The following is a 21,351-nucleotide window of genomic DNA, read 5'->3' on the forward strand; positions in this document are numbered from 1 at the left end:
TTTAGAATAGAGAATAATAATGAAGAAAGATTTCCAAAGTGGTTGGGCATTAACTGTAATAAAACACTTACATTGCGATGTCTTGTAATGCATGACGTGGTGAAGTTTCGGTTTGCGGACCTTTATTTTGAAGGCACACCGGATGTGCATTTGGTCAGTGGTCCCCGTTTGTGTGGAAACGCCAATGGTTGAAGGCTCATCTAAAAGCTAGTGAGTGGCCAAATTTGATGGCTTTCTGTTTTGATTGTGAAAATGAGTTGTTTCTGAAAAGTTTATAGGTGCTATAGAATGTAATAAGCTGAATAACAACTGTGTGAAAACGGAGTATAATTTAGCCCTTGTAATGTTAAGCTCTCTAAAGCCCACGGTAAACTAGCAAAATCAAATAGCTAGCAGTGGAACTTTCACTTCTGATTGGAAGATTTAAGCCAGCGGCATGATTTCTGATGAAGTCTGCCAACTTTATTTCGCTAAACGGACCATACGTAATGACGAACGAGCACTGCTGTGTTCACAGTCCGAATCATAAGGTGACCTTATGGTTAACATGCAGCAGGGGTGAAAATGTTGCATTCTGGAGAAGGATATATAAAGAGTTCCCCACAAGTAGCATTGTGTATGTTTTTAAAAAATGTTAGCCAATGTTTCAAATCACAGCAGCAACTCAAGTTGATGGGCATTGCATTGCAGTCTAATTTTTACATACATTTTATGTTGAAAGTTGGGTTCCTTGAAAATTAAGTCTTTGAGCACCCCTCTCATTGGACTTATAACCTTTCCAGAACAAAAATGAAAGTTACTGGCTTGTTTCTGGCTTGATACATTCTCTTTAAGTAACCCATACATTTGTCACAGAATAGCTTTCTTGTCATTTGTTTTTAAAATACAGTTATCTCTGTCCCCCATGAACGGGAGACCTAACCGCCCAAGGAGAGGCAGGGGAAGGGCTCAGCAAGGGTGGAGACCTAAACAGGAAGATGGTGAGCCGCGTGCTGGGAGACCAGAGTCTGAGTGTTGGGAGCCCCAAGGATGGGGTCACCAGCAGGAGAGGAGACCCCAGTGGGACGAGCAACCAGAGCCATGGAGTAGACCACAGCAAGAGCACTGGAGACCTCAAAGGGAGAAGAATAGACAGTACAGGCAGCAGCCAGAGCAGGATAGACAGCACCAGAACTGGAGGCAGAGGCCAGACCAGGATAGACAGCAGCAGGATGGGATGCAGAAGCCCAAACAGGATAGACAGAACCAGGGATGGACACAACAGCCAGAGCAGGAGGAAGTCCAGAGGCCCAATGCCAACCCTCAGGGCACCTGCATGGCCATGTGTCCCAAGCGCGAGCTGCAGGATAGGGAGGCCCAGTGTCGACTTCACCGCTTTGAGATGCTTGCAGGCACAGAGAAAGACAGACGGCCAAAGGCTGACACCGCTCGTATGGTGAAAGAGTACTCCCGTCCGGCCGCGGGCAAGGATGCCACCCAGCCCAGTGACCTCCGACCCCCCACTGTGCTGCTCAAAACAGTCTGCTACCTCATTGATGAGATCGCTGGCTCCCCGTCTCTGCAGCCATGGACTGAGGTTAGAGAGAATGATCCAAGTCACATTGGTTCATCTGTAGCAATAATGACAACACATCTGTAAAGAAGGAAAAATGGGATGGGCAGTTTGATGTCTCCTACCTGATGGAGCTTTCCTGTTTCACAGATTTATGTATTTATGAGCCATATATCTTAAGGTTAAGGTCTTTTCAGTTTCATCTATCTTTTGTCAATCTCCAAATATGAACAGGAATGACCGCGTGTATTGTAATATCACAGACATGATTGAACTTACCATGCTAATGCTGTAAATGGGTTAGTGATGTGTGGTGGTGATGTGTCTCTCAGGTGTACAGCTTTGTGTTCGACCGCCTGCGGAGCGTCAGGCAGGACCTGATCATCCAGCGGGCCTCTGGGCCAGAGTGCGTGGCCATCCTGGAGCGCATGGTGCGCTTCCACATCTACGCCTCCCAAAGGCTGTGTGGAGAGCCGCTGCAGCTCTACGACCCCAAGATAAATGACACGCACCTACAGGAGAGCCTGAGCTGGCTGCTGGAGAACTACTGCCACGAGCTGAGCACACACACAGCAGGAGATGTGCACGCACTAAGGGACTCGCAAGCACCAGAGAGCTCACATAAACAGGGCGAGGGCACTCCCCAGAGCCAATATAAACACCAAGAGGAGTTTGAGGCCCTCAACCTGCTCTACAATCTGGGTGGGTTACAGTTTCACCGTCACTGACTACACAACTTGATTATCAACAGAGAACTTTGTAACATTGTTTTACCAATGACCTTGGAGGAAATTGGTTTCATGTCATGTTTACAAAAGCTACTACTGCTACCATTTTCACATGCATGTAGTGTTCCATCTACAGGCTCATCTTCGCCAAAGTCCTTAAGTTATAGCCATTCTTTATTTAGTCATTAAGAGTGTATGGCCTGACTTAAACGTACATATATTTACTGATACGCCAAATCCAAGGTTCTCAAAGACATACCGATTTGTACAATGTGAATGATAAACTCATCTTTACTCTCTCTCTCTCTCTCTCTCTCTCTCAGGCTGTGCGCGTGTGATGCAGCACGCGTTGGAGCTCCCTACCCGTGTCCGCTCCTCCCCCACTGTGCTCCTGGCGCTGGCCGTGTGCCGGGCCTTCTGCGAGCGCAACCCCGTGCGCCTGCTACGCCTGGCCGGGCGGCTGGACTTCCTGCAGGGCTGTGCACTGCACCGCCACCTGCTGGCCAACCGCCGGCAGCTGCTGTTCCTGTACAGCCACGGGCACAGCAGCCGCAACTGCCGCTACCCGCTGGGCCACCTGGCCGGCCTGCTGACGCTGGGAGAGCCCCAGGCCGAGAGGCTGTGCCAAGCGCACGGGGTGACCGTCAGCGGCGAGTGGGTGGGGTTCAACAAGGCCGACTTCCTGGAGATGCCCAAGGAGGAGGTGCGCTGTGCCACCACGCACAAGAGGGAGACGGAGTCTGAGCCGAAGGTGGCCTGCATCATTCATGGCCGAGCCTGAGCCTGAGCCTGAGCGTGAGCGTGAGTGTGAGTGTGAGCCTGAGCGTCAGCCTGAGCGTGAGTGTGAGCGTGAGCCTGAGCCTGAGCCTGAGCGTGAGCGTGAGTGTTACTGTTACTGGGCTTTAACGAGTTTTGAGGAGCCTCCGCAGGAATGTGCCACTCGGGACTTTTGCGGTGGCCAGAGGTGAGAGTGGAAGAGTTATGGTGCTGTCTCTCTGTATTGTTTTTGAAGATGTTTGTCATGTTTATTTTTTTAAAACTCATAATAAAGACTGTGTTTGTTTACACAGTGTTTGCGTGTGGCTATATCCACTTAATTAACATGAAAGAAATGGCCTTACTTTATTAATGGCGCCTAACAAATAAATAAAAAATGTATAAACGATGCTGTCAGGGTACTGTCAGAGAGATCAGGGAGTAGCTGAGGAGGATTCTATGACTGACTGGGTAGACTGTAAGGGTAGTCTGCTGTGTGATAGTACACACCAAGAGTTAAACCAGAATAAATAATAGTTTATACTAATTATGTTGTTGAAAAGAACATTTTGTGAATGTAATAAAAGAAACCAACAAGAAATGTGGTTCTGGATACTCAATTGAATCAGGCAGGAATCTGACCAAAACACTGTTGAAGTAGGTCTCCAGCAAAGTGAAATAATGGAGATGGGCAGACTTCTTTTGTATTTGGAGAACAGTTCAACATGCCACTTGAACTTTGCCTACTTGGAAAAAGAATTAACAGATATAAAAGTTACACATATCACACAACTACATTTACACACACTACACAATAACACAAACCCCAGCAAGTGAACGATGAAGTTCTAAGTTCCAGATGACTTCTTGACGCAAGGTTCATGTTTTGCATTAGTGTTCAAATAAGAATTTTACGAGGCCAACACTTTTTTTATACCGTGTTTAGGTTGAGACCACACCCTCATATCTCCTTGCTAATTACCACTAGTTAAGTCACTGCTTAATTGCATTTCAACATTTCAAAATGTTCTGGGATTTTAGCCTCATATTCAGTTGGGCCGCAAAACGACGGAGCCCTGTAAATAAATATCACACATGTAAAGCTCGTTAAAACTTACTTTCACCGAGGGCTTTGCTCTGCTGACATCAACAATTCATCGGCTGAGCTTGCAGAAGTGGGGGGTACACAGCTGTTGAAACGCTGTAGTCTGTAGAAAACCCCGCAGAGAATAGGACACGTCTGCTTAACAGCAGAGGGCGTCAAAAGCACACATTGCTGTGAAAATCTGCGTTCCAAATGTGGACGAGCGAATGAGTAGAATTGATCTGACTTTTTTCGTTCTTTTCTATACTATACGTCTATAGAAATTAACCATAGTATTTTGCTTTTTGTTGACACAGCTTTCTTTTAGTTGACACTGTCTATAAAATATTGTGTCATTCTGTGTAGATGTCCATTTGATAAATCAAATAGCCTTTTAAAATCCAGATGAATGTTTTTGTGTTTATTCTAGAAATACATCACTCTTACATACCCATAATTTGACTCACTCAGATTGGTTATGTTTTATGTGCCACTTTAGTGAACGGACTAGTCGGAGTGGCCTACAATAAAGGTAGGGGCTTGGGGGTTTACCCCTATTGTAGTCCTGCTGGAGTGTGCTTTGACCCGCACCACCGATTGGGACAAAAGCTTTGAAACTTCAAAGAGGCAACAAGCCTGCGTTTTATACTCATGGAATGGACGGAGTGTAGTGTCGGGTCGCCTGCGTTGGGTTTCACCGAAAACAAATCAATAACCATTTGGAGATATCGTAGCCTACTACTTTTCAGGGGGCGGGGGCGGACGCTAATAATTTGTGATGCTGAAATATGAGAGCGGAACCGAGGCAGATGAATAAGCAACGAATGGAGCACTGTCTGTTGAGTGAAGTTGGGCTCTAAAAGGAAAAAAAAGTCGAGTTGCACGCAACGGGATTTCTCAAAGTGAGATAAAATGTGATCCCTGTGCACTGAATCCAGGCAAAAGCGATGCGCTTTCTGTCTTGCACGTTTCAATGGATTCTTTTGATTGAGAAGTGCAAAATCAAACTTAAGGAATATTTGAACTGAAAAGCTCTGAACCTTAAAATAATTTTGTTACACTGGAGAAACCGAGGTGGAGGTCTCTGGCCTTGGATGACTGAAGAAAATGACATTTTGGAACACTTTAAAAGATTGGTGGGCTCTCACCTGGATTATTTTCCTCGTTGTTGCCAGAAGCGGTAGTGCACAAGACAGACAGTAAGTTAGCCTACTGTTAGTGTTGTTATTGCCTATTTAACGTGTTTAATGTCATGTGTAGCCTGTCCTTTGTTTTCAGTATAAAGTCGCGCTTATTTTCATGCGCACCAATTCAGCAATATATGCTTTATTGAACAAAATTCAAAAACGCATGTTGTTCAAACAAACAAATTGCAGGATCATTTGTTGAACATCACTGACAGTACGAACTCGTGTCTTTCTTCAGAGCAACATCATGCAGGCGCGTGGGTGCTGATCTGCGATGATCAGGAATGTATCAGTCTGCACTCCCGTAGAATGGGGCGCTTTTATTTGCATACCAATGCCTTCAGGCTTTTTTTTTTCTTGCATTTACAGTTCCATTTGACTCATTCAAAATTCACTAGTGGTTTCGTTTGTTGTATTTAAACACATTGTTTCTCTGTCTTTTGAGTTTATTGATTATGTAGTGCTTTGCCTTTTCCCTCTCCAGCTCAGAGTCAGTTCTTGACCCTAATGTGTCCTTTGTGTGTCAAGAGGTCAGGCTTCACACACACAACACACAAAGGTCAAGAGTTTATTCTGAGCTTGAGGGAACCAAAAGAGATGTAAACCTTAAAGTTTCAGTACAGTATCCCTAAGGGTTTCTTTCAGATAATCTGTGGATTTAAACAGTTCAAGATGCCTGCTTGCAGTGAGTGCCTCAATTGTGTGGCTACCACAAATATTATGGGACTCCCCGGGGACTAGATTTCTTTTCATAGTCTAGTAAAATGATAATACCTCACTGTGAGAGCTGAGCTTTCACTCGACTTTGACCTCTTTGACGCTATTGCTTGGGTCCTTGTCAACAGCATGCCAGGAGTCTAATCTCAAACTGGCTGCGGAGTTTGCTTGTGTTAATTGTGAGCGGGTTACGAGCAGCCTTTGCCAAGTGATTTTGCACAAGAATGCACCACAGAGAGTGATTATGCCCCCCCCCCCCCCCCCTTCTCCTTGGCTTCTAAACCTTACCTCATTGACCTGTGGTGGTTTTAAGGCACACTGGCATTTCAGCACAGTCAAAGCCCACTCTGGCAGTGATTTATGGATCGTTGAAGTTCAGAGATGTGGAGGCGAGAGTGGAGAGCCGCCGAGGTGTCAAGAGCACAGCCAGAGTAAGTGTTGTGCTCGCATCCTGATAAGGCCCGCAAATGAAGGGGTTAAGGACAGAGGTACCTCAGATCAAATGCTGGCGGAGTCAATTTCCTCGCATTATCTTGCGGCTCTCTAAGCCGCACTTTTGAAGGGATTTTCTCATGACTCTGAGACCTCTGGCTCCCGGCACGGTAATGCCAACCACCTGACCCGACTCGCAGACAATCAGGCCTTGGTGGGAAGAGAGCGCGAGCCCGTTTCACCGGAGTCCTGCTCTTTCGCTGATACAACGCCCAAGCCCCTCAGACCACAAGAGGTCACATAGTTTCGGTAGGCCATTGAAAAAAAAAAAACGAGGTTAGAAATCATATTTATTTGCCCCACTTTTCTGGAAGTGCGAGTGACAGTTATTGGCCCACGGAAGACTGTAAACTCGTGTTTTCACTGCATTTCACCAATCGAGCCCTATGCCCTGCAGAGGCAGCACTATAATTAGAAAGGTTCTGCATGTTTTTGTGCAGTTAAAGGTGATCTTTGACCTTTCTAAACAGCAGCCCACTCCTGACTTAATGTCGGTGCTGCTGTCTGGAAATTCTTCCGTCTTGCCTGTTCCTCAAGGCAGCTGCTGTGAAAGATCACATCCGCAGAAGTCTTCCGACAGAAATATCTCCATGCAGTACATTTCCCCTCATTAAGTGTTGTTTTAAACTCTCCAGATGACAGTTTCTTTAAAAAAAAAAAAAAACGTTAAGTGCACAAAGTGATTTAATTTACTCTCAAAAACGAACTTCTGCATTATATGAAGCAAACATGTTCCAGTGTTGGGAAAGTTCACTTTCTACATGAACTAGTTCAGTTCATAGTTCACAAATTTTAGAATGAACTAGTTCAGTTCATAGTTTATAATTCAAAATTTAGAACTAAGTTCACAGCTCCAAAAAATGGAGTTCTTTTTTTCAATATGCTGCGAGTTATAATTTTTCTGCAATACCGCTCTCGGCCTCTACGCAACTCGGCGCACACACATTGTACTTGCTTAAAACACACAGCTGTCACGCGGCTATTACCGGACCAATACCTTTCAAACTCGGTGATATTATTCACAACTCATTTGTCCTTCATTCTATCAAATATGATTAAACGGCATATGGTATTGCACCCGTGAGGCAAGGGAGTAGAGTTTTGTTCAGTTATCTCTCTAGACTGATTACTGACCAACCTTCCACCTTTGAATAATGTAACTTATAAACACTTCGTTTTAAAGCGCTGTGGCCGTCCTTAAAATATGTGTCAATAAACGAACTTCTCCATCATGTGAAGCAGACAAGTTGACTTTACTACTTATTAAGATGTTTTAAATATGGAATGCTTTATCGCGCAGGCCGCCAAATTTGCCAAGATGCTGATTATGGATTATCCGTGTGCTCTGCCCTGCTATTGTTTCTAACAATACAATATTTCTTTGTTTGAGTGTGGTTGTTTAGTGCGATGGGGGTATATTATCGTTACTGTCTATAAAGGAAGACATTGCAACAGGAAAATCTCCTGCTCATCTCCATTTGCCCCCACCTGTCACGTCTCTGCGACCCAGCAGTTGGGCTCTCCCCACACTTCGAGAAACGCTGTGGTAGGGGAAAATTGACAGGGTGGTTGCAATAATAATAAAAAAAATATTATTATTTTAGTAATTGATACACATGAAGTTTAGTTTAAGGCAAAGGGTAGTGATGGATAAAGTGTTCTATAAAAAACAAGTGAAGTCTTTCATTCTCACTTTCCACTCTAAAACTATGAACTGAACTGAACTGAACTATGAACTGGTTCAGAATTTAAATGGTGAACTATGAACGTGAACTATTCATGTTTACTTGTTTGAACTGAACTTTGAACTGGTTCATGAGAGGTGTGAACTTGTACAACACTGTCAGCTTGTCGGTCTTGACGTTCAGATGCTGTGCCTAAACTAGCTATAGCCTACCATCGTCTCGTCACATGATAAAATAGAGACTTGACATTGGACCACAACATACATATTACCCAGCAATCATCATTGCAAATCTGAATATGACAAAAATACCAAAGAAAATAAGAACGTATTCATTTCAGGGAATCGTTTTTTAATAGTTTTAATATTGTATATAAGAAAAGCATATAATTTTGTTATAGAGTGCTACTATTTTCCCCACAAATAATACCTACCATGATAGAGATAAGTTTGCCCTTTTAGGTGTTTATATAGCATTAGACACACTCTTAAATCTATTATCATGTGACTATACCTGCTGCACTTATCGTCTGACTAGTGACAGCTGGTAGGGAGGGCACACGTGTGATGAGACGTGGGAGATAAACAAAGACGATTTCTAACTTACAAAGACGTAACAAAGCAATGTGTTTTCGACAAAAAACCGCTTCACCACCTACTGTTCTGGCGGTGAATTGTTTTCAGCACCCCCAGCCTTTGGAGAACCATAAAGGCAACAGAAATGCTAATTAATCCGTCCTATCCGGCGGCACGCCCATCCGTAACGGAGTCTGAGTACCATACTGGCACCTTAAGACCACCCAGAGAGACTCAGTGCCTAGACATTGATGTAACATTGTGTGTGAAGCCCCCCTTCTGAGTCGGGTTCTATAGACTTTTTGTCTTTATATGGAAGAGTCCTTACATTGTCAGGCTCTGGAAGGTCATTTTTATCTCACTTTTTCTCCCTCTCTCTCTCTCTCTCTCTCATTTTCCTTGTCATTGCTGACTATATGTCTGTGTGTTCTGAAGGGGTTGCTGATGTAGGTTATTAACATGTGATACAGTGGTAATGAGGCAGTGTTTGTTTGTATTCTGCAGGGGTTACTTAGTGGCGGCCCCGTCTGTGTTCCGCGCTGGAGTCGAGGAGGCTGTGAGCGTCACACTCTTCAATGCGGTGGAGGAGACCCGGGTCCAGGTGCAGCTCTCAGTCAAAGGAGAGACAGTGGCCCACAGCCATGGCACTGTACTAGGTAGGTGTTTGTGTGTGTGTGAGTGTGAGTGTGAGTGTGAGTGTGTGTGTGTGTGTGTGTGTGTGTGTGTGTGTGCGTGTGCGTGTGCGTGTGCGTGTGCGTGTGCGTGTGCGTGTGTGCGTGCGTGCGTGCGTGCGGTGGTGTGTGTGTGTGTGTGGGGGGGGGGGTTGAGGTGAAGCAGTTCTCTGTCCTTCAGAAACACATTTCAGTTCAAAGACTCACATAAGACTGTCAAATTATAATTTGTTAATAATGTGAATTAGCTGTGTGTGTGGTGCCTGTGTTCCTGTATGCAGTGTCATTTGGGTATTACAGTTAATCATTGCACTATTCTGAGGAGCAAGTAAAAGAAAAAGAGAGGGAGAGTGTGTTTTTCAGTATGTTTTTTGTTGTTGCTGGAAATGAATCATGGTCCAGCATCACAGTAGGTGTGTGTGTGTTTTAGGTGAGTGCTTAGCTGGAATGTTGCCATGCTCTCTCCTTCACATCCATTTTTCTCTCAGCAGAACACACACACATGCATGCACACACCCACGCACACACACATGCACAAATATGTATGCACACACACACACACACACACACACACACACACACACACACACACACACACACACACACACACACACACACACACACACACACACACGTACAGACTCTGTTTGAGGGCAATCTGGGGCCTGTGCATAACGTATGTGATCTGTTTGACAACACTGCTTACATGAGGGAAGCTCCACCAGGGAGAGGCAGCTGCAGTGTCAGCCTGATGAACACACACACACACACACACACACACACACACACACACACACACACACACACACACACACATACACCCTTTCTTCTTGATGAACTGAAATGTGCTTCTGATCCTGGAAGAACAGGCCTCCACATGTTTGGGAAGGTGAACTGTGTTTGCGTAAAGGTAGTTCTCAGAAAAGGCTCCTCATGAGTAATTGAAACTGGTGACCTCAACACTAAACATCAACACACTTGTACTCTGCTTTGACCATCTATCTCAGCACTGCCCTATTGAGACCACCTCTGGCGTGCTTAGTGTATGATAAAACATCACTGATGCCATTCTTGGCTTGAAATGAAAAACTTTTTTGCCGGTGTGGTAATGCAAGTGCGAGTGTGTGCTGACTTCATGGCTGTTTTTGTGGTTGTTTGTGCACAAATGGGTGGATGCGTATTTTGTATTTGTGTATATTATTCTTGATGTTTGCGCTAGTGAGAAACAAAGGGAGAGGGAGGGAAGAGAGAGAGAGTGTGAAAGGTCAGATGTTTTTTATGATGCTGATGTCATATAAGAGCAGCCTCTGACTCATGTGAATGTCCAGTCCTGTTTTGACATTTGGAACAGATACTAATATATTGTCATTAGTCACAGGCATCTAACTATGATTACCTCTACTGACTGTGTGCTTTCTCTCTGTTCAGATAAAGGAACCATCAAACTCAAGGTGAGAAACCCCAAACAAGCATTCTGTGTCTTACCTCTTGTCCTTCTGATGATTAGTAAAGACTGTATAACAACTTCAAGTGTAACTGCACGGTAGGAAATATCCCTGTCAGCCTGTAGGCGTTGCACAAATCAGAAATGTGACAACAACAGCATGCACAAAAACAACAACAACAACGTCTCTGAGAGACATAGCAAAGGGGGATTATTTATGGGCACAGGGGAACATCTGCCCCCGCCACATTCATGGGAGAGGAGGTAACAGCCTGGTTGTAATTGGCAGCAGCTGTCCGCTCGCCTCTGTGGTTGTAGTGGATCAGTCCAGCATGGGCAAGTCAAAGCAGACCTCCCTCATCCTTAACCAGAGAGAGAGAGAGATACAGAGAGAGAGAGCGAGAGAGAGAGAGAGAGAGAGTGAGAGAGAGAGAGAGAGAGAGAGAGAGAGAGAGAGAGGTGCAACCCCAGCCCTGTGTCATGAGTTGTTTCTGCTAAATATTTCTTTGGCATTTCCATTTTGTACCTTATCTCTTTGTGTGGTTAGCTCTCTCTTCTCCACCTCTGCTCTCCTCTCCTCCTCTTCCCCCTCCTCTCAACTTCTTAATGGCTCACTGGGCTGCTGACATTCTGTGGGACATTGTAAATAACTGGGTTATGAACCTCTTATGAATTCAACACTTCCCCTGTGTAATTGTCTTTGAAGGATATTTTGCTCAGTGCGCAGCCATCACAAAACGTTATTGTTGTAGTTCATCAAGTTAGACACAATACAACAGCTGAGAATATACGTAGCTGTATTCTTCAGTGCATATAATACATTCTGAAATGGCCTCGTAATAAGTAAGTAAGTGTTTACACATTGGCGGTGAGGATATTCAATATCTGTGTTGTGTTTATGTCTGTACGGTGTAGGACTCAATCTCTTGCTCTGTTCTCTTGTCTTCCCTCCGTCCCTCTCCATTGTTCAGGTCCCCACAGGACTGCGAGGCCAGGCCCAGCTGAAGGTCTGGGGTAACCGGCACCTGACAGAGGGAGGTTACATCTTCCACAACTCCACCACTGTGACGGTGGACAGCAAAGGGACAGCTGTCTTTATTCAAACCGACAAGCCTGTCTACAAGCCACAGCAAAGAGGTATCTGGTGACACACATCTCAGCTGGATAACCTGAAATTTACACAGAGACTTTGTTCCATTTCTTGTACACTTGGGTACCCACTGTAGTGATGTTGTGCTGTGAGGAATCATGGCTCATAGCACTCTAAGTGCAGTTGGGGTGTGCACACTTCATTTTGATGGATTGGAGAGTAGCACATGCTTACGTATATGTACACTTATGTTAAGAGAGTGGATGCACATACAGTATATAGGACAAAACCATTTCAGTTGTGATCATCTGTGTTTGGCACTTCCATCAAGAATTACTTAGGAGTAAATTTGATGTTATTCATAACAAACTCAAATGATCCACTACTTTGTGTTAATGTGAATATACACACAAATGATATAGACATGAAATGGTACATCCACAACAGGTAAAGTAATAATTGCATGTGTGTGTGTGTATCAGGGGACTATCATATTAGGCCTATCAAAGTGAGTTCCGTGCTTATTGTGCACCACTCATTGATTACTTTGATTGTTGATTTACAATTTTAATGTCGGAAATGTTTTTCAACATTTGAACATTTAAACATTTTATTATCTTTTTTGTTTTTCCAGTGCTTATCAATGTTTACTCAATGGCACCAGATCTGAGGCCAGCAAATGACAAGGTATGTCATTATGTTCAAGAAAATGCCCCCCTGCAAGCTATGACTAATTATATTTCTGCTGATTAGTAGACAGATCAAACTAAGCTGATGGATATGGAGGCCATCTAACAGTTCTTGACAAACTGTTATTGATAAATCATCTACGATGTCACTGAGTGTAAAACATAATACACTGTACTGCATTTGTTTAATACATGCCATCTTTCTTTGCCCCATCACTCTCTCTCTCTCTCTCACTCTCTCTCTTTCTCTCTTTCTCTCTCTCTCTCTCTCTCTCTCTCTCTCTCTCTCTCTCTCTCTCTCTCTCTCAGATTGAGGCGTATGTTGTGGTGAGTGGTCCTTAACTGGGGGGGACCACCCGTCTTGGTTTATTCTCCCTGCAGGTGGAGATTACAGGGCTCTGCACCTCTGATAACAGGCTGTCGACCAACCGCTTCATGCAGCAGATGTGTGTGTGCGTCTGTGCATGCACATCTGTGTGTGTGTGTGTGTGTGTGTGTGTGTGTGTGTGTGTGTGTGTGTGTGTGTGTGTACGCGCGCGTGTGTGTGCATTTGTTTGTGTGTGTGCATTTGTGTGTGTGTGTGCATTTGTGTGTGTGTGTGCGTCTGTGCATGCACATCTGTGTGTGTGTGTGTGTGTGTGTGTGTGTGTGTGTGTGTGTGTGTGTGTGTGCATCTGTGCATGCACATCTGTGTGTGTGTGTGTGTGTGTGTGTGTGTGTGTGTGTGTGTGTGTGTGTGTGTGTGTGTGTGTGTGTGTGTGTGTGAGAAAGTTATATAAACAACTTAACTCTGGTGATGTATACATATAAGAGTGCACACCCACTGGGTACCCCACTGCTGTGTGCCCTGGTTAACCGCCTGCAGGGAGATGCTTGCATGCTCGACTTTCTTAAATCTGCTTGTGAAGTAGGAGCTCAAATATATCACATTACAGAACTTATTAAGCAGCAGCCTGAACTAACCCAGTGGAGCTGCTCAAATTCACAATAGTATAATATCATTTCTTAAACCATTTTTGAGGTATGTTGTAGCGCCTTGTAGATTGTTAATTTCTTACCTGGATGGATGTGATAGGCAGCCCTGCTGAGGTCTGTTATGGGTGGTCCTAGTATGTGTGTGTAACTTTAGGTGAATTCTTTCAGGATCCACGGGGATCCAGGATGATCCAGTGGAATGGACTGAAGCCCCATTGCTGCGGTATTTCTTCCCTCACTGATTCTACAGCATGCACTGTATTAATGGAGGTGTTTCATCTCTGATTCCCGTTGCTCTTGATTTATGTTTCAGGCATTGTGAATATGAGCTTCCCCCTGTCTGACCAGCCGGTGTTCGGAGAGTGGCTCATCTTTGTTGAACAGCAGGGTCACACCTACAACAAATCCTTTGAGGTGCAGAAGTATGGTGAGCACCCATCAACCCCAAACCACTCATCAGCCTGTCCACTTACACAGTTCATTTGCATGGGTCAATACTGCACCTCATGTCATGTTCATTATTGCACAGCATTACTGCTGGTTGAGAAAGACATTTAATTCAGCTAAGTACTGCTTTTGCTTTTCTGTCTGACTTTGCTACATAATTGAGTGTTTATACATTATGTTTTTTTCCTTTACCCTTATGTGAAGTCTTGTGATGTCTGTTTACTGTGTAGCATGTATAGATTGACTGCGTGCCATAACCCTGTCTGTCTCTGCTTGCAGTCATCCCCAAGTTTGAACTGGTGCTGGAGCCTCCGCGGTACATCCGTGACCTTAACGTCTGTGAGCAGGTGACCGTCAGGGCCAGGTGAGCCCCAATGCACCTCCTCTAGTATTATACAGTATTAGTAAAATTAATGTTCATATTGTGATTTAGTGACACATATACGGTATGTAGACATTGCCAGTGTTTCCTCTTATCGCCACTTTGCAGCCTGCAGTAAGTGGAGACCTCTCAAATTGCTCCACGAGCTGTGAATGTACCATATGTACTGTATAAACATCTGAAAATATACTTTATTGGTAAACATGGCTGTTTTTAATCTTGAGGAGGTGAGTTACCTCTCTCAGGTGCAAAACGTGTGGTATGCCACCAGCAAATTAAGCCATCCAAGCCTGGATTATAGTGTAGCTTCATATCTTTCACGACAGTCATTGTCAGCATTGAACACTTGCTTACAGGTGTGTCTGCTGGTGCTTTATGATTACATACATTTATGCTTAATACATCCATTAATGCATCCACTCCTGCAGGTACACATTTGGGAAGCCAGTGACTGGGAAGATGATTGTGAACATGACGGTGAATGGAGTTGGGTACTACCGCCATGATGTAGGTCACCCAGTGGTCAAGACCATGGAGGTGAGTCTAGTAGGGTGGGCTTCTCACTGCTAGTAGAGATGCCTAACCACGTAACCAACCTATTCAGGTGTCTGCTAGACCTGGAGGTGATTCAGTAACTTTTCAGATTAGATGCATTTGTACTGTCTGGGTATGTCTAACCAGGCAATGGAGGCATTACAATGCAAACGCCTCACTGATAAGATAACTGATAATATAACTGACAGCATCTTAATATTCCCTTCCCTGTCTGTCCCTTTTTTAATGTTTCCCACCTGTCTGTTCTCTTCAGATACGAGGCACAGCAACTTTTCCCTTGTGTGTGAAGGAGATGATGCCGCTGGATGTAGCGGATCACTTCCGGGGCACAGTGAGCATGTGGGTGTCCGTCAGTAGTGTGGACGGCAGTCGGCAGACAATGCTGGATGACTCTACCCCCGTCCACAAGCAGCTGATCGACGTCAAGTACTCAAAGGACACACGGAAGCAGTTCAAGCCTGGTCTGCCATACAAGGGCAAGGTGAGAGAGTCTTGGAATATTGGAGCACTGGAATATTAGGACTTGTCTCCATATTAAGAGTTAGGTGAAAACATCCGGTGATACTTAAGTCTCTCCTCTGGTGTACATCATTGCAAGAATAGACCTGAATTCTTGGTTGTTCATACCTCAGACTGAGTCTCGAATATTTGGGATAAATTTAATTCTTATCAACTGATTGTATCTCTCTGGGTCTAAACAGTTCTCCAAACTTCATTTGAAATTCTCTGTTATGGCACCAGTGATGTGTACGTTTGGAGGTGAGGAGCTCATTTATATGGTGACATAGGAGAGAATATTTACTCCACAGACCTAGAGATGAAACCAACCTCTAGTCTTTCAGTACTCTTCATACACCTTGTGTATGTAAGTGAACATATGATTGGCATTTGGTCTGTATTCATTTGCATGGTGTTTATAGATGTGTACATTGTGTGTGTGTGTGTGTGTGTGTGTGTGTGTGTGTGTGTGTCTGTCTGTGTGTAGATTGAAGTAACATACCCTGACGGCAGCCCTGCGGATGCTGTGCGTGTGCGTGTGAAGGCGGAGCTCACACCCAAGGATAATGTGTTCACCAGCGAGCTGATCTCCCAGAATGGACAGGCCACCTTTGAGATCCCCTCCATCCCCACAGCAGCACAGTACGTCTGGCTGGAGGTCAGTGGCAGGTAGCAGACAGACAGAGACAGAGAGGGAAATCAATACACAAGTGGGAATTGTGGAGAGACAGAGTGAGATAGAAGAAACCACACACAAAGAGTGAGAAGAGTGAGAAAGAGTGGTGTAGAATGGGTGAATTATAGAAGGAAGAGAATGTCATGTAGAGAGTAAACAGGGCCAAGAAAGAGAAAGAAATATGATATAAACGTTCTTCCATTTCAAATAGCTGATGGCTTTTATGTATTTTACTCTGTGTAATAACAAGTCTGGAGCCTATTATTGCTATAATAAGAATATCATGATACAACTAAATGCACCAAAACGGGAAATCTAAATTGAGTGTCTTAATTTCGCAATAAGACATTCGCATTAAAACAAACTGCATTATATCCTTAAAACTAACATCTATCTTGAACGTTCTTCCATTTCAAATAGCTAATGGCTTTTATGTATTTTACTCTGTGTAATAACAAGTCTGGAGCCTTTTAGTTCAAGATAGATGTTAGTTTTAAGGATATAATGCAGTTTGTTTTAATGCGAATGTCTTATTGCGAAATTAAGACACTCAATATGAGAGCTATATTACACTCATTACCCACTCTTCTCTACGGTTTGTCTATAACTGTGATATATTTTCAATATACTATGTTCTTGTGGATGGTTGCTACATTTAGAATATAAAGAATATGCAGTGAAAAGAGATCACAAGTTGACTACTGTGTCCTCATGGCCTGTGTCCACTTGCGTACGTATGTGCCTCTCTCTCCCAGACTAAAGTGATGTCCATAGAAGGACGAGCTGCTGGGGACCAGTACTTGCCCAGCTACCTGTCCATCAGCAGCTGGTACTCTCCCAGCAAGTGCCACATCCAGCTGCAGAGTCCCGGCCAACCCTTGCAGGTGCTTACCAGTGGCCCTGTCAGCCACTTTAAAGACAGATTAAAGACATAGTAACACAAGAGTATTAAAAGTAGCCAGCTATAACTAGCATGGCATGTGTGTGCATGGCCCAGTGTGTGATGTCTGTAACTTGTGTGTTTCTCTGTGTCTGTGCTGCGTGTCTGTGCTGCTGTGCATATGCCTATGTCTCTGTATGTGGCCGTGCACCCTTGACATCTTGTGTATGTGTAAATTACTGGACAAATATGTGTCTCTTTCCCTATATGCTTATCGGTGTGTGTGTATGTGTGTGTGTGTGTGTGTGTGTGTGTGTGTGTGCGTTCTCAGATCGGACAGGAGACAGTAGTGCAGCTGAAGTCCACATGTGGGTGTAACTTCACCTTGCACTATGAGGTGGCTTCGCGGGGCAACATTGTGCAGTCAGGTCTGCAGCATCCCAACCAGAGCACCCACCGGCAGAGGAGGGCGGCTGTCATCTTCGACAAGAACATCCACACCACACAGACGCCCTCTGAGACAGGTCAGCCTCCCTGTAGACCCCCAGAGAGATGAGAATGCTGTGTTATAATACAGACGGACACAACAAAGGCCTATGGCTGCAAGAGGTCGGATGAAACATGAGATGAAACACTGAAGGATAATCAAAGACAATTAACAAGACATTATTTTATCAGGTGTAATCTTTAACTATGCATTTGTATTGTTTTGTATAGATCCAGTGTGAAAGTGCATTTCAGAATGTTCTGTATAAGGAGATTATTCTATACAATTCTAATACAAATCTAATGTACTATTCATTTTTGCTACTAATTATTACTATGTACTTGTATATGTGGATATTGATTGACCTGACAGACTCTATTGAAAATCTCTACAGTTAAGCATATCTTGAGTTCCTGTTTGTCTGCACAGGGAAATGTTATGAGTTAATGTCTTTTCTTGTTGACAGAGGAGGAAGAGGCCCTCCCCCAGACCGAGATTGACAGCTGTGTCACGGCGTTGCAATTCCAGGTCACCGCGGCAATGGCTCCCCTGAGTCGGTTGCTGGTGTACTACGTCAGGGAGAACGGCGAGGGGGTCACAGACAGCCTTCAGCTTCCTGTGCAGCCCAGCTTTGAAAACAAGGTCTTTCTATCCCCCTTTTTCTCTTTGTCTCTCTCCCTACCACTTGTAATGTCTTTAACTGTCTCTCGTTCTCTGTACCTGTGTCCAGGTATCTCGGTAACAAATATACACTCATTCTTGCATGTTTCTTTCTCTCTCTCCTCTCATCTCCCTTCTTGTCTCTCATTATAATATATTGTAACACTCGACGAATAGTCCATTGGAAGTCCCATGACTGCCCATTGTTGACAGAAGTCTAAGAGAAATGTCAGGATTAGAGTATAACTTACGTTTACCATGACTTCATATACAAGCAGTGTGAGTTTCCAGGGAGAATTGCCATAGCTCCAGGAGGGTTGTCTGGGGCTCATTGTTTTTGTGGGGCTCTGAATAGTTCCCCACAGCCCTATAGATATTTAACTACCCCTCTTAACCACAGCAGGACACCTCCCTTGTATACAGAATTGTAAATGTAGCTGTAAGACACAGTCGTCATGCTGTGTCTTTGTGTGTGTGTGTCTGTGTGTGTGTCTGTGTGTGTGTGTGTGTGTGTGTGTGTGTGTGTGTGTCTGTGTGTGTGTGTGTGTGGTGCCCATGTAGGTCTCCGTCACGCTTTCCTCAAATGAGTCCATACCAGGTGACCCCATCAGCTTGAAGGTCAAAGGTGAACGGGGGTCATGTGTCTGTGTGGCCACTGTGGACAAAAGCATGTACCTCCTCAAACCAGGATTCCAGCTCAGCCCTGATAAGGTCAGTCCAGCACCAGGCCTTACATATTCTCTTACATATGCTCTTTGTGCTCTGCTAACCACACGTTCATTCTAAAGATTTCTGTTCCTGATAGAAGCACAAATGTTTGTTGTTTCGGTGTGTGTGTGTGTGTGTGTGTGTGTGTGTGTGTGTGCTTGATAATGCAGGTATTTAAAGAGCTGGCAGACTTTGATGTGTCAGATGCTTTTGGGGTACCTAAAGATGATGGGCATTTCTGGTGGCCGGGCTTATCATCACGACGACGACGGTCATCAGTGTTTCCATGGCACTGGGACATCACTAAAGATGCTCGCTTTGCTTTCACGGTGAGCACAGGATCAGTTCTTCACACTCAGCCACAAACAGTTTCAGAAACACAGAAGGAGCAGCACAAACAACACAAACACAGACCCAGCCGCTCCGAACACACACACACAGGACCACCAAGAGCTAATCCATGGTCTCAGACACCCATACACATAACCAGCAATGCCACAACCAGTTATAGAAGCAATCATATTACATTCCCACAGTCTCAGTTAAGTTACACCCAGAGACAAAGACAACCACGTCTAGACGCAAAGCGATCCACACCTCGTCCAAACACAGAACCAGCTGTGTCACCCCCAATCAGTGCCAACAGCTGTATATCACGCCCAGACACAACACCAGCTACGCCACACCCCAGTGCAACCTGGTTTGGATTCCTTTGTCTGTCAGTACTGATTATATCTGTCTCTGTCAATGTCTCTCCGTGCGTCTGTATGCCTGTCTGTCTCACTCACTCACACTTCTTTCTCGTTGTGTGTGTGTGTTTGTGTGCATGTGTGTGTCTGTGTATATGTCTGTGTTTGTGTGTATACATGTGTGTGTGTGTGTGTGTGTGTGTGTGTGTGTGTGTGTGTGTGTGTGTGTGTGTGTGTTCAGGAGACCGGGCTGGTTGTGATGACAGACCTGGTGCAACTGAACCACAGGCAGAGTGAGGGCATGTACACAGATGAGGCAGTCCCAGCGTTCCAGCCCCACACCTCCACACAAGCAGCCCTACATGCCCGACCAGGGCCCAGGTACACACACACACAGATGCTTGCATAGACACACACACACATACACACACACACACACACACGCACATGCACACACACACACACACACACACACACACACACACACACACACACACACACACACACACACACACACACACACACACACACACACACACACACACAATGTAAGGGCAGAAGTTTACAGTTTTGACTGACTTGTGATTGGTTGCAGAGCAGAGAAGCGCAGGCGAACGTTCTTCCCTGAGACGTGGGTGTGGCACTGCCTCAATGTCAGGTACTGGGGTCTTGTGTACATTAATTGGATGAATGCTTAAACAAACTTTTGTTTCCAAAAGAGCCACAAGATGTTCAGTGATTGACTCTTTTACAGGCCAGTGTGAAAGTAATGCTTTCAGTGTTCTGGATGAATGTGTAGTTTTTGGTGTTTACTTAAAGGGGATTGGACATTTTTCTACCAGTGATGTCACAGGTGAAGCAGAGCTCCAATTAGTCGTCCCGGATTCCATTACCACCTGGGTGACAGAGGCGATTGGTCTGTCGGAGGAGAAGGGGCTGGGCATGGCGGCCAGGGCGGAGCTGCGTACGTTTAAGCCCTTCTTTGTGGATTTCACCCTGCCGTACAGCGTCATCCGCGGGGAGCAGACCAAAGTGCCCCTCACTGTCTACAACTACTTACCTACCTGTGCAGAGGTGAGAGCACATAAGAGGACAGGGGTGTTTTGCAAATGCTTTTACCTTATTTAGCTAATTCTTGAAGTAACCAATAATTAATGATAGCAAACAATCATTCTTCCCATTTTTAATATTTTGTCTCATTGGATGCCAATAATGTGAACATTGCTTTCTTGCAACTTATGCCTATATGGTGCTATTGAATTGTTTTGGCGCTATTGAATTGAATTGAATTGAATTGAATTGAATTGAATTTCTGCAGTTTCTCAGGTCACATAAGATGAGATGAATGGTGTAAATTAATGGAAAGTATATCCCTGTTATATATAGCAGAAGAGAACAGTATATACCCTCCTTTCCAGTTCATAGGCTATTCAGTTGTCCCTATGGACAGGTGTGTATTTACAAAAGTAACCTTAAGTCACTTACAAATAAATGCTCTGAAAACTCAAAAAGAGCTTTCTCCAGCCACCATCATGTTTCTTTGGAACACTGAAGTTCCACACAAATGGACGACACATGCTGGGCTGGGGGAGGCTAAGCTGTGTGCCTCTGCAGTGAGTGCTGGGCAGGGACGACCGCGAGGGCGCTGTCAGAGGACTTTGAGTGGGTGTCACCCCCCGCCTTGTTTCAATCAGGTCCCTCTGCCGATGCCGTGTCTGAGCGTG

At 44.7% G+C, this 21,351-nt stretch overlaps 2 protein-coding genes across 3 annotated transcripts in view; both read left to right on the forward strand.

Moving 5' to 3' along the window:
* Positions 1-101: 101 nt before the first annotated feature.
* On the forward strand, positions 102-3,345 carry sac3d1 (SAC3 domain containing 1). Its single transcript, XM_012839591.3, has 4 exons — positions 102-210; positions 890-1,576; positions 1,885-2,254; positions 2,604-3,345. Exons 2-4 carry the CDS (start codon positions 905-907, stop codon positions 3,059-3,061), a joined length of 1,500 nt encoding a protein of 499 aa, XP_012695045.1. The 5' UTR covers positions 102-210; positions 890-904; the 3' UTR covers positions 3,062-3,345.
* A 1,322-nt stretch (positions 3,346-4,667) lies between these two features.
* The window catches only part of cpamd8 (C3 and PZP like alpha-2-macroglobulin domain containing 8), a 47,154-nt gene continuing 30,470 nt past the window's right edge, over positions 4,668-21,351 (forward strand). For both annotated transcript variants that reach the window (XR_004164504.1, XM_031575387.1), the window contains exons 1-20: positions 4,668-5,319; positions 9,281-9,432; positions 10,876-10,898; positions 11,863-12,028; positions 12,616-12,668; positions 12,980-12,997; positions 13,814-13,868; positions 13,959-14,072; positions 14,372-14,456; positions 14,903-15,011; positions 15,283-15,510; positions 16,015-16,185; positions 16,959-17,087; positions 17,415-17,607; positions 18,037-18,212; positions 18,792-18,941; positions 19,109-19,267; positions 19,869-20,008; positions 20,223-20,285; positions 20,470-20,701. Coding sequence is in view for 1 of the 2 variants with exons in the window: in XM_031575387.1 (XP_031431247.1) it covers positions 5,228-5,319; positions 9,281-9,432; positions 10,876-10,898; positions 11,863-12,028; positions 12,616-12,668; positions 12,980-12,997; positions 13,814-13,868; positions 13,959-14,072; positions 14,372-14,456; positions 14,903-15,011; positions 15,283-15,510; positions 16,015-16,185; positions 16,959-17,087; positions 17,415-17,607; positions 18,037-18,212; positions 18,792-18,941; positions 19,109-19,267; positions 19,869-20,008; positions 20,223-20,285; positions 20,470-20,701 (2,508 nt within the window). In the remaining variant the exon portion in view is untranslated. The remainder of the gene's footprint in view (positions 5,320-9,280; positions 9,433-10,875; positions 10,899-11,862; positions 12,029-12,615; positions 12,669-12,979; positions 12,998-13,813; positions 13,869-13,958; positions 14,073-14,371; positions 14,457-14,902; positions 15,012-15,282; positions 15,511-16,014; positions 16,186-16,958; positions 17,088-17,414; positions 17,608-18,036; positions 18,213-18,791; positions 18,942-19,108; positions 19,268-19,868; positions 20,009-20,222; positions 20,286-20,469; positions 20,702-21,351) is intronic.

Source organism: Clupea harengus, chromosome 10 (genome assembly GCF_900700415.2).
Source record: "Clupea harengus chromosome 10, Ch_v2.0.2, whole genome shotgun sequence".
NCBI lineage: Eukaryota > Metazoa > Chordata > Actinopteri > Clupeiformes > Clupeidae > Clupea > Clupea harengus.